This window comes from Arachis ipaensis, chromosome B03 (assembly GCF_000816755.2).
Source record: "Arachis ipaensis cultivar K30076 chromosome B03, Araip1.1, whole genome shotgun sequence".
Taxonomy (NCBI): Eukaryota; Viridiplantae; Streptophyta; class Magnoliopsida; order Fabales; family Fabaceae; genus Arachis; species Arachis ipaensis.
This window is the reverse complement of record NC_029787.2, coordinates 3,835,853-3,848,482: the sequence shown is the minus strand read 5'-3', so window position 1 is coordinate 3,848,482 and position 12,630 is coordinate 3,835,853. Positions and strand designations below refer to the sequence as shown.

At 32.8% G+C, this 12,630-nt stretch overlaps 2 protein-coding genes and 1 long non-coding RNA gene across 4 annotated transcripts in view; 2 read left to right on the top strand and 1 right to left on the bottom strand.

Annotated features, from left to right (window-relative positions):
- Positions 1 to 2,236, top strand: part of LOC107629169 — a 25,997-nt gene extending 23,761 nt beyond the window's left edge. Inside the window, exon 10 of the mRNA XM_021117811.1 lies at positions 900 to 2,236. Within this exon, the coding sequence (XP_020973470.1) occupies positions 900 to 974 (75 nt within the window). The 3' untranslated portion in view covers positions 975 to 2,236. The remainder of the gene's footprint in view (positions 1 to 899) is intronic.
- On the bottom strand, positions 1,913 to 5,154 carry LOC107629170 (mitogen-activated protein kinase 3). 2 transcript variants are annotated; one of them, XM_016331884.2, is made up of 7 exons: positions 4,876 to 5,154; positions 4,462 to 4,591; positions 3,504 to 3,641; positions 3,066 to 3,398; positions 2,747 to 2,930; positions 2,339 to 2,542; positions 1,913 to 2,257 (listed from the first exon to the last, which is right to left on the bottom strand). In XM_016331884.2, exons 1-6 carry the CDS (start codon positions 5,034 to 5,036, stop codon positions 2,373 to 2,375), a joined length of 1,116 nt encoding a protein of 371 aa, XP_016187370.1. In that variant the 5' UTR covers positions 5,037 to 5,154; the 3' UTR covers positions 1,913 to 2,257; positions 2,339 to 2,372. The 2 variants fall into 2 exon arrangements, with proteins under 2 accessions (XP_016187370.1, XP_016187369.1); XM_016331883.2 differs by having other exon boundaries at positions 1,934 to 2,542.
- Positions 7,206 to 10,161, top strand: LOC110269892. The gene is made up of 4 exons (XR_002358719.1): positions 7,206 to 7,566; positions 7,662 to 7,715; positions 7,794 to 7,947; positions 9,887 to 10,161. It is a non-coding gene; the product is annotated as an uncharacterized LOC110269892 (long non-coding RNA).

Here is a 12,630-nt window from a genome sequence, read left to right as displayed (position 1 = left end):
CAATAATATTTACTCATATAAAAAAATTAATAATAATAATATCAATATATAAATACAATTAGAAAAAGAAATAAAATTGTATTTGTAACTATAGATCCAAAAATTAAAGAGTATATGTAAACTATTGCATGAGATAACTAATTTGTGAATTTAAATATGGTTTCAAGTAAATATGAATGTGTTAATAATAATTATTTTCAAAAATTAGAAAAGATACGCACTTTTTGAATAAAAAAATTAAATGTTTATTAAAAATCCTACACTTTTCTAAATGCTTCTATATGAATTGATTTTCTCTTATTAAGGTTTTAGTCTTCTATTTTGATGGTAAAATTTTGTATTTAAAATTTAACACATTGTGGAGAATTTTCGTTCAAAAATTTTAAAATCACAATTGTGTTAAATCGATGTTTTTATTTGAGTCTTTTCTCCAATTTTATGATGAATTTTTTCAAAATAATAATAATTCTCGTCAAAAAATACATTAGCACATACGAATTGTCTTGTCTTTTGTTGTGATTTTTTATAATTTATTGGGAATAATTATCTTTTAAATTAAAATTTAATAAGTGTTCTTAATATTAATTTTTTTTCATAACCTTTTATCATTAAATCACCTTAAAAAGAGTAAATGAAGAAAACAAAACTTAATATACCCATATAGATTAAAAAATATTATACCATCTAAAAAATTTGTGTAACCAGATAAAATGATGTTAAATGTTTAAGAATAATTGTTGAATTATCTTAATTTTTTTTAATATATTATAAATAGATTTTATGAACTTTGGAAGCTCTTCACGGATCATTGGTCACTTCTGAATCTGATTTGCGCTTGGTATTTGGATTGGTATTGGTATAAATATTAATTTGCTTTCTTTGTTTCATTTCGGTTGTAGGTTCGTAAACATCAAGCCATTGGACCGTATGATTGTACGAAACACACTAATATCCCACATTCCGATTCCTCATGACAAAAACTCTGATTTGTGATTTGATCTTACAATCATATCTTCAATCACTAACTTTTTCTTCGTTGCTGGTCTCTTTAACTAAAGACACGTTGTATGGAGCAAGGAGCGATGCTCCATGAAAATGTTTTCAAAGAGCAAAAAAGATTTTAAAAAAAAAAAAAAAGCTTATTTTCACTAACTGTAAATGATATCCGTTATACTTATACTTGGTTTTACAATTGTATAATGATATATTTTATGATTTTCCACTATCTGTAGAATATGACTAACAACAAACTGAATAATGATCCTTCGCAGATTTACGAAGATCTAATGTCAACGCTTCATGTATCTTCTCTATATAGTTTGTTTAGTTATCATTAAATGGCTTTTATGAATAATATAATTTGGATATGTTTTAGGTACTTCTATTAAATACATGGATTATAATAGTAATTAGGTATATAAATAATAAAAATCAGTTTATATTGTCGTGTTATAATTTTTTTTGCTCTAATATTGGTTCTTTTTATCCCACACGTTATTTTTTATTCCCTATCAGATTATAATCTTCATAGATGTTTTAAAATGAGGCTCAATGAGGCAAGTCTCAATGATTTGACATTAGCAACCGATGAGCATCAAGTGAAAGTTGTTACCCAATTTTTTTTTTATTGTTTAATTTGTAAATTTTATTTCTAANTTTTTCAAAGAATGTTGTACATTCTTTGTTTTTCCCGATACGCATTAGCATTTGCTATGCCTCAACTTTTAGACGCTCTACTGACCAAAGAACGAAAAAAAAACTTTTAGACGCTCTGCTGCATTTCAGCCTAGGATTAAAATTCTCAAACACAAGGCAATGTGAATTCCACCACTTTTTGTAATGCAGTAATTCCTATCTAGTTATACTATGGTCCGTGCACGGTGCACCTAATTTTCTAAACCATAGAAGAAAATGTTCTGAATATTCAGCTCACTGAAATTAAATCATCTATACAGATAATATAGCATATAAAACTGTAATCAAGGTCGCGAAAAGTTACAAAGCAAAATAATTTAGCCAACACACAAGGTGAGTTGACCACAAAAACAGGCCCTCGGCCCAAAAGAAGAAAAGAACCCAAGATATTGAATTCTGGGGAGTAATAATCATTATATGGTGCTTTACAACACTAAGGCACTCATTTGTTTTAAAAGCAATAAATTGAACCTAACTAATCTCACATATTGAACAGGATTTACCCGGGAAGGTTTGATCAGCAATAGGATTCAATCCTCGTTCTAACTTGGTTCTTTCCTGCCTGTAACAACTTCCCACTGTGTTGAACTTTGCAATAAAAGAATTGATTACACATTATTTTTTTTTAATAATTTATTATTACCTTCTAAACTTCAAATTGCTCATGTCATTTTACTTTAAGCATACTCAGGATTGAGTGCCAATGCCTCTCTGTAGATCATCTCTTTTATTTGTTCTTCATCCAACTGCTGTTGCTCAAAGTCAAATGAGAATGGTTCCATGCAGACAGGTTCGTCGGCTATATCATGCAGCTTTTCAAGATATGGATGGGCCAGTGCTTCTTCAACTGCCAGTTTTCAAACAAAAAGAGATGAAATTTAGCACAATTTTATTCAATACAAGAAACTCTGCTGTTGCTACACCAGTGAGTTGCCTCCAGGTTTGTTCTAAAATCCAAAGCTAATGCAACGCCCACAAATGTTCAAATGAGGCAATACATTTCTTTGCACGGTTACATAAACATAGACAAAAAGGATATTGAGAAAGTTACCTGTAATTCTTTTAGTTGGATCAATTGTCAACATTTTATCAACAAGATCAATGGCCAAGGGATGAACATGGGGGAAGACCCTAGCTAAAGGTTGGCGAGGATATTGAGGAAGTTGTCGGATATATCTTCTCGCATCCTCACTTTTCACTAACCCAAGGTCTGCCTCAGTTGGAGTGCCAAGAAGCTACAGAAAAGTAGAAGTGTAAGCACTACGCAAAGATTCAGCGGACTTACTCTCGACAGTTTTATGATTATCAGATTATATGAGCTACTAAAAAGATGTTCATGAAACTTTGTACATTGTTTCTTTTCAACTAACCTCTGTCAATAGGCGCATCTGATGCACGTGATCCTTCCCTGGGAGGAGAGGCTTTTTATTCATGAGTTCCATAAAGATGCAACCAACAGACCAAACATCAATTGCAGAAGTGTAATCAGACGAGTTCAACAGCAGTTCAGGAGCCCTGTACCACCTTGTGACAACATACTCTGTCATGAAATCATTTTCTAAAGTTGGCCGCGCAAGACCAAAATCAATAATCTTTAAATCGCAATTTGCATTCAGCAACAGATTGCTTGGTTTCAAATCTCTATGAATTATGTTTGCAGAATGTATGTACTTCAGCCCACGAAGAATCTGATACAAGAAGTACTGCAAGCACAACAGCATATAATCATCAGTAAAACCGAGGGGAGAAAAAAAAGCTCCAGTGCCAAAATGCAAAAAAATCATAGTAAAAAAATTGTGAGCATTCACCTGGCAGTGTTCCTCCGACAGGCCCTGATTGGAGCGAATAATGTGATGAAGATCAGTATCCATGAGCTCCGTAGCAATATAGACATCATTAAACTCTCTACGAAGGGGTGGAGGAATAACATCTCTTAAACCAATCACCTGTTTTTACAAACAAAATATTTTATTAATCAGGCTTTGATAAAATGATAAAATGTTAAAATCTTATCAGCATGAACAAGAGCAACCATTTTCAGGAAGTAAAATGTTACGATCTACATGAATTTATAATGGAACCTAGTACGAGTAGCAACTCATATGCCTTCCGCATATCAGGGATATCAGGTAACTGTCATCAATTATGCTTGGCTCTATTAAATGATTGCGTTTTATCCATCAAACGTGTGGCCACATGTATCTTATGGCCATTTATGTTGCCGCTTGAACAAACTTTTGACAGCAAGAATCAATTGAATTTGTATAGCATATACCATACATAATAAGAATCACAGAAAATCATTTTACTCAAATTGATGTTATAAGTTGCAAAGATTCAAGAAAATAATCAAATAAGTCAAAAGAGTCAACATCTCAAATCCATCCAAAGGTTAAAATAAAGAGCAATGCTCCTAACGATACAAAGATTTATAGTATGGAAGTGCATGGAGCAGCGGATAACAAATCGTGGTGGCATTTCGCAACTGATCAAAATAAGTTGAAAGTTATGAACAGATGGAAAATGTTTTTCACACTGCAAAAGTTCGTTCCACTTATCATTTTTCTCTAAAAATAATATCGCGCCAAAAAAAATCGCTATAAAATTCACACTGCTAAGTGTCTTTGTAACTTTTCTCTAAAAATCATAAGCTATCACTCTGGAAAAAAATGTATATATAACAACTGGCTACAAATTCAGAGAGATAAGCGTCACTGTATACGATATCCAAACTATATTAAACTCGAGAAAGGACAGACAACTCACGTTTTCATGATCCAGATGCCTCAGGAGCTTAATCTCACGGAGTGTGCGCTTCGCATCCATGTGATTATCGAACGCGTTCGCTATCTTCTTAACAGCAACCAGCTCATTAGTCTCAGTATTCAACACCGAGCTTCAAAAATCACAACAAACACAAAATTCAGCTTAATCAGTGTCTTAATCTACTACAAAAACAAAACTAACCAAAACCTTAAAAAAAAAAAAATCGAAGTCAAAATTCTCGCAATCATCATCTTCGAACAATTCAGCTCCGATTTGAACAGCAACACATAAACACACAGATTTTCACAAAAACTCAGAAAAACTACCGCGATTTCAAAAGCGAAAAGAAATCAAAACGACGATTCAACTCAAGAGAAACATGAAAATCAAGAAGAAGCAGAAGTAAGTAGTTACCAAACGATTCCGTAAGCTCCACGACCGATAGGCATGATCGGAGGACGGTACTTAGCGGTGACCTCAAAGAGGTTACCGAAGATGTTGTACTGAATGAACTGTCCACCGTGAGTCGGAACCGCCGGAAAATCCGCGGCACCGTTTGGATTAACGCCGGCCATCGGTGTTTTCTACTTTCTCTCTCTAAACGGAGACTTTTAGTTTCTCTCTCTCTCTCTCTCTAGAAACCGTTGAGAGGGACGAAGGAAGGTTAGTGTGTTGAAGAAGAATTTAAATATAAAGAAATAATTGGGAATTTATATAAGAGGAAGAGTTACGAGTGAGTGTGTGAGTGTTCGTTTTGCGTGGTCTACTCTACTCGGTTGGGTAAGCACGTTTTAGTTTTCGAGTTACACTTTCACCTTCGAAGCAGGTGTAAGGAAGAAGGTGCGAAAACGCGCGAGCGTAGAAAAATTAACAAAGTCAAATAAAATTCGGTGTTAAATTTATCTTTAATGTGAATTTAATATTTAATTTTTATATTTTTAAATTTAAAATTAACTATTTTACCTATTTTAGTAATTAGGCAATACTTTTTAGGCACCATAGCAAACACCTTATTTTAAAGTGGTTACGAATTTTAATATATAATTAAATGACGATTTATATTTTATTTTATTTTATTTATGTAAAGTGTAGATAATATAAGTAAATAGAATAGTTTTTATAAATATACTCTGATTACTCTCTTAAGAATACACGGTAATATGTGTAAAATCTATCAATAATTGAAGATAGTTATCTTCATGATACAGACAAGTTAATTTAAGAACTACGAAGAGATTTATTTAATAATTATGCAAATTCACGAGGAGAATTTCCTTAATTGTGTGAAAAGTACAATACTATTTTCTATTTGCTAAATTCAAGAAATGCGTTGTAGATTTGAATATATAATGTATATATAATAACAATAAAATTATGAAGGACGCGTTTGGAGCTGAATCCAACGGCACAGATTGTAGCCGCCTCTGATCCACGGTCCCATATCATTCAATTATTTCAACTGCCATCAATGCCTGCTTGCATTTTGTTTATGTGATTTGTGATTTGTGTAAGCTTTTGGCCTTTGCTCGTTGATTGGAGCATACAATAATTTAAATTTGATTAAAGATAATAAGAACAATATCCTAATCCAGAAAAAATAACAGATAATATTAAGTCAAAAGCGTTTGTCTACTGTACGCATTATTTGACTGACAACTATGTCAATTATAAATTTAAAAGTTGACAGGAACTATTTTTGACGTGAGAAAAAATAATGAATTTTTTTAGTTGATACGTCACAAGCAAGTGTATTTATTTAAGCTTCAACTCTATATAATTTTGTAGTTTTCAGATAAGAGAGATCATTATTTAGGAGGACAAATTGGCACATTCGCATAAGCTATATTTTAAGAAATTACAAATAAAGGTGAAAATAATCCTGAATTTTTTTTTTAATTGTTTTGGCTGTATTTTAAAATTTAACTATTACTTAATCGGTAGGAAATTACTGATTATCCGACAACTATAAATAAACTAAACGGTTTAGATTTACATTAGAATTTCTGAATTTGAAAAAGTGTTAGGAACTAATACTTTTCATTAAAATTTAGTCAATATTTAATCATTAAAAAAATGTATAATTTATATTATTAAAAAAACTTTTTCCCACTTTTTAGATTTTTTTATTTCCAAATTTTTAAGAAATTATTAATTTTAGTTGTTAAAATTATCAATGAATTATATAAATTAATGCAGTAAGTACAAAATACAAACCGATTTAAAATTTAATATAGAAACAGTTAATAATAATGTTACAAAGTTAGCTAAGAATATCCAATCAATTTATTATACTTCTCAATGCATGTGTGGACATAAGCATGGAATTAATGTTTCTAGCATTAAAGTATGGATAAGTATGATTTTTGTCGTTCGTAATTAATATTGAGATTTTCTTTTCTAAATTTTGTTTTTTTATGAATTTTATCTTATTAATTTTTGTTGGTTGTTTCGTTTGATTTTCGTCCCCCATTTAAAATGTAATATTGAAACAATTAATAATATTACAAAATTAAATAATAATATCCAAGCAATTCATTATACTTATCAATCCATTATTAATGTTTTTAGCATTTAAGTATGGATTTTTGTCGTTCATAATTAATGTTGAGATTTTTGTTTCTAATTTTTTTTCTACTAATTAGAGATGGCAATTTCTTCGGTGAGATGGGTATTTTCGTATCTGTGAGAATTTATTCATCGGAAATAGATTTTGGGTCTTTTTTTATCTGTGAAAGACTAACTCTCATCTTCTGTGCCTTCACTCTCTTCAGATTCTCCCTCTCTCTTTCTCCCCTTCCTCTTCGCCAGACCGCTATCCTCCTCCACTCTCATCGCCGTGCGCCAGACCGCTACCACGTCTCCTCTCACTGCTTCCACCTCTCACTCACAAGGTCGTCGTGAGGAGCTTAAAGCGTCGCTGTTTTTGTTTTTGTCCTCGCATCTTCGTCTTTGTCTTTGTCTTCCAGAGAGGCAGAATCGTCGCAAGGAGCTTGAAGCATCGCCGCCTTCATCTTCAGGAGAGGCAGAACATCACAAGGAGATTGAAACGTTGCCATCTTCGACTTCGGTAAGAAATCGAGCTCTACAAAGCCAGTGCTCAATTAGGTAAGAAATCCGCTTTTCAGTTTCGATTTTCTTTCTCCTAATTCCGAAATTATTTGGGCTTAGTGTTGAGGAATTGTATAATTTTGGTGTTTAAGATCGAATTAGTTTCGTGGACTTGCCGGGTTTTGTCTCAATTTTTCGTTGGTAAGGTGAGAAGTCTTTAACCATTGTGAAATTTTGTATATAGCAGATCCTATATTGATTTAGTGGTGTTTATATGATATTAGATTGAATATATATATTGGTGGCAAATTCATGGAGTTGGAAGCTTAAGTTTTGGACTTGGTAGTTGAATTTTTTGTTTGGAGAAGTTTAGAGCCTTGGGTTTTATGGAACAATGGTCAATTGTGACGTTCTGAGTTTTACAAGGAATTAGCCAAGGTATGGTTTTGGCTTCTCGTATTTAATATATAATGTTTTGTGAAAACTTAGGCTAGATGACTATAGGATAAGTTGAATATGTGTTTGGAGCATGTTTAATGACTTTAGTTGTCAATGTATGTTAAAATGATGAGGTATGATTAGATTGATGATTCATTGCTGTGAATGTGGTTGGTGTTGGTAAAATAGATTGATGAATGATGAATTTGATGCTAATGGATGAAGATTATGAATGTTGATAAATTGATAATTGTGTTTGTATATTTGAGAACTCGTGGAATGAAGTGGTTTAAAATTGAGACATGATTGGTTGTGATTGAATATGGAGCTGTGTTGGGTGTGTTTGGAGTCATTTTGAAATGTAGAACTTTGGTTTCGGAAAAGAAAATTGGTGAAATAGAGGTTTAGAAATCTTTGGTAAAAACTTGGTTTTTGACTAAACTTGGACAGGCCATAACTTGCCTTCCGGATCTTCAATTTTTTTCAAACCTATTTCATAACAAAATTGAGTCCGTGAAGTTTACGTCATTCGAAGAACAGATGAAAAATGTTTTAAAACAAAAAAGTTATGTGCATCGGAAGTTTGAAGTGTAAAACTGAAATTCTGCAGCATTCAGCATTTTTGCCACTCTGCATATCTTGCGTACGCGACCACCTACACGCGACGCGACCAACCTATTCGGGTTGGACATCTCGCGTACGCAAGCAAGGTGCATGCGTACGCGAGAAAGAAAAACACGCCCACACGTACACGTGACCCCTGAAATCAGTAAAGTGAGTTTTGTGTTTTAAAATATAATTTTGAACCTCTAGACCTCTATTTTTACTCTTTTAGACCCTAGAGATTAGTTTTAAGTGCAGTGACAAGATTAATCTATGAAAAGAGAGGTTACTTAGAAGTGAAGAAAAGGTTTGGAAGGATAAATTATGGTTGGAGAAGTGTAGAATTGATGACGATGTATGATTAATGAATTGAAAATAGTAAAGTTTGACTTGTGATGTAATTGAATTGAGGGGTGAATGTTGAGATTGGCGATGACTGAGTATGGCCGGAATGGTCGAGATGGAAAGAATCGTGGTGCTTTATCGCTTGCCCAATGTGGAGATATAGGTGGGGTTCATGGTGGTGTACCGCCCACATGTTTTTAAAAGAGAATGTTGTGTAGGGTTCGTGGTAGTATACCACCCGCATGTTTTTAAAAGAGAATGTTGTTTGGGGTTCGTGGTGGTGTACCGCCCATATATTTTTAAAAGAGATGTTGTGTGGGGTTCGTGGTGGTGCACCGCTCACATGTTTTTAAAAGAGAATGTTATGTGGGGTTCGTGGTGATTTACCGCCCACGTGTGTGTGTGTTGTTTTCCAATTGAAGATCTTGCGAGGTTCGTGGTGGTGTACTGCTTACAATGGTGGGGTTCGTGGTGGTGCACCGCCCGCCAGGTGGGGTTCGTGGTGGTGTAACGCCCACCGGTTTTCAAGAGGACAATATCCGGGTTAGCTGCTGGATGTGTCGGGTTCTGGCAAAGTAACCGACACGTGAGCTCATGGCCAGTAGGAAAGGCATGCATCATATGCATTTATGTGACTTGTTTGGTTTTGCATTACTTGGGTTTGTTTATTTGAATATCTATGCTTATTTGCTATATTTGAATATCTACTTGTGTTTGCCTTATCTGCTTTGTGTGTCTATGCATCGGTGTTTCGGAGGATCGGAAAAAAGGTGATGAACTTAGAGACTTAAGTTAGAAATTGAGATATAATCTAGAATACTTAGATACCTCATCCTGTCTATGATTTTCAATGTTAGTTTTAAGTTTGAATCTTTTGTCGGAAGTTCTAGGATTGCCTCTGACTTTTTCGAGACCTTATATCTTATGTAGCGGCACCACTACCATGCTGAGAACCTCTAGTTTTCATTTCATATGTGTTGTTGTTTTTCAGATGCAGGTTGAAAAGTACCACACTGTGTATTCTGGAGACTCTGAAGAAGCGAAGAACTCTTGGGATTCAGGGTTGTATTTTATTTATATTTATAAATGTATATGGATTCTCCACCTTGTATTTTATGTTTGTCCCTCTTAGAGGTCGACTCGGAGAAACAGGTTGTCAGTTTTTTGTTTTGAATTATTTTGGGGTGTATATATATGTATATGTATACTCTGGTCGGTCTTTGCTTCGCAAGCCGAGCCTAGAGCTTGTTAATTGCATTTTTTGAACTTTGGTCTTATATATTTATGTTATCTTTTTCGTTCATCTTATCAACCTGTCTACTTGTATCCGATCGTGAGTGTTGCGTTGTTCTACTTGTATTTCGTTCAATAACTTTTCTTCAAAGGCTCCTAGATAAAACTTTTTCCATTTATATTATGTATATAATTTTACTTTTAGAGGTCATAGCGTCTCGCCACCTCTGTTTTACATCCTAGGTGTAAAGCTCGGTGTGGTAGGATGTGACAATGAGGACGGATTATGAGTGGTGGGGGAGGAGGAGGGGGGGATGTCTCCACTCCATGGAGACCCGTTGCCATCCCTACTACTAATTCTTACTTGTTGTTTCGTTTTATTTTTGTTTTTAATATGGAGTTTTGATTAAATTTATATTGATCAAACTTATATTAACGATCTCAAAGGAATTAATATAACTCCTTTAAAAGGATTTTACCCGAGATTTATCAATCAAATATCGATAGAATAAAAAATTTCAATTTTTGTATTATAAATAAGCAATATAATTATTTCACTTATTTTTTGGTCGACTTCGACAGGTGGTGTCGAAACGAGCTTGCATCAAGATCTCAAGTATCGAAAAGCAGATACGGCTCTTCTAAAAAAGAGTGAGCTCGACCCAAAAATTATTTAATTGATGTCAAGACAATCTATGTCGAGAATACTAGTGGTAAACTTTATGATAAATAAAGAAATAACGAAATTCAAAGAAATTAAATAAAACTAAACCAAATAAACAAAAGGAAACAAGTTAAAAATTGATTTCTAATACTCACATACACTTGCACTCTATATTCTTCCGTTGCGTCGCGGAGACTGGAAATTTGATGAGGTTATGTGATGATTTAGTATTTTTGATTTAAGTCTTCGAACTCTTTTGAATTTCTACTATTTATAGATCATGGAAATAGATTTGCTATGGAGCATGTTTATCCACTATCTTAGTTCTTCTTTTTTCTTAGCCATGACTTTTCTTTGATCATGAAAAATTTTGACTTCGAAATTCTGACACCCACGTCTTCTTTGGTCTTTAAAGCCCCACGTTTATTCAACTTGCCCCTCAAATTTCGCACTCATGTCCTCCACTTAACTTGAAGGTTGAGCAACAAGCCTTGATGATAAAAAAAAAAAAAATAACTATCCTTTCAACCCCAACGCTCTTTGTACTATCTTTCTTCGACTTCGACTTACCTATTTCTATTTTTGTAATCGAAATACTATTTTTATAGCCGAAACCAGTGGTAGTAAAAAAAAATCAAAATTTTTACCAACAATAATATAAACAGATGTTTAATCATGAATAAAAATAAAAATTAGAATCAAGCACAAATTTAAAATGAGAATGAACAAAAGAAAAGATAAAAAAACATTATAATACTAAAAAATATAACCGACAATTGACAAATACATAACAAAATGTAAAAGTGAAAGAATTGAAAGGACCTAAACTAAAACTGGAAATAAAATACATAAATTAAACAAATCGACTTTTAATATTTATATGTACTTGCATTTCATAATTTTTTTAGCGTCAATATGACTGAAAATTTGCATAATTTTTAGTGTGATTTTGTGTTGTTGAATAGAAGTCCCTTCTAAAATTTGTCTCATCCTATTCATAGAGAAAATTGAGAAGCTTTTTCCTAACCGTTTTATAAGATCTTCCACATTCTTTCTTTCACTTGCTCTTTAAAGATATACCCACATTTTTGAGAGTTAACTAATTCACCCCACATTCATAACAGTTTATACATTAGGATTAACTTTAAATTTAAGGTCATGTTAATTGTGACTCTTTACTCATATCTTCGACTGTCATGATCTTTACACATTAACAATTTTGCTAAATGATTTGTTTAACTTTCGACTCTCACCATTAACACCCTTCATCGTTATCAACATTTCACAAAATATGATATATATTTTGGCTCAGCAATATCTCGATCAACTCTTCTATTTCTTTGACTTCTCTCTTTAGTATCATCATTTTATCGATCATCATATTTACTTTGACTTCTTATGCTTGATTTCTAAATAAAACGGAATAATCATCGAAGTCGATTGATACACTTCTCTGGTCGAGATTTATTTTATACTAACATTGGTATTGAAAAATCTCCACAAGGATAATAGTCTCTCTTTTAAATAGTCATATAGATAACTTTTTTTTTAGTTAGGAATGAGATTCGAACTCAAAACCTCTAAATAAAGATAAATAAATTATACTATTTAAGTTATAATTCGATAATAACCATATAATTAATTTGTCTAAATAATAATGGAACATTTCATCTAAAATCTCGTAATTTATCAAATTTGTATGGAGATTAAAAATTTGTCATAAGATGTCATTAGAGAGGAAGAAGATGATGAGCTCGGAAAACTTCCATATGACAATGAAAATAATGGAAGAAGTAATCTAACATAAATAGCGCATTTAAACGTCCAAAAATGCTATG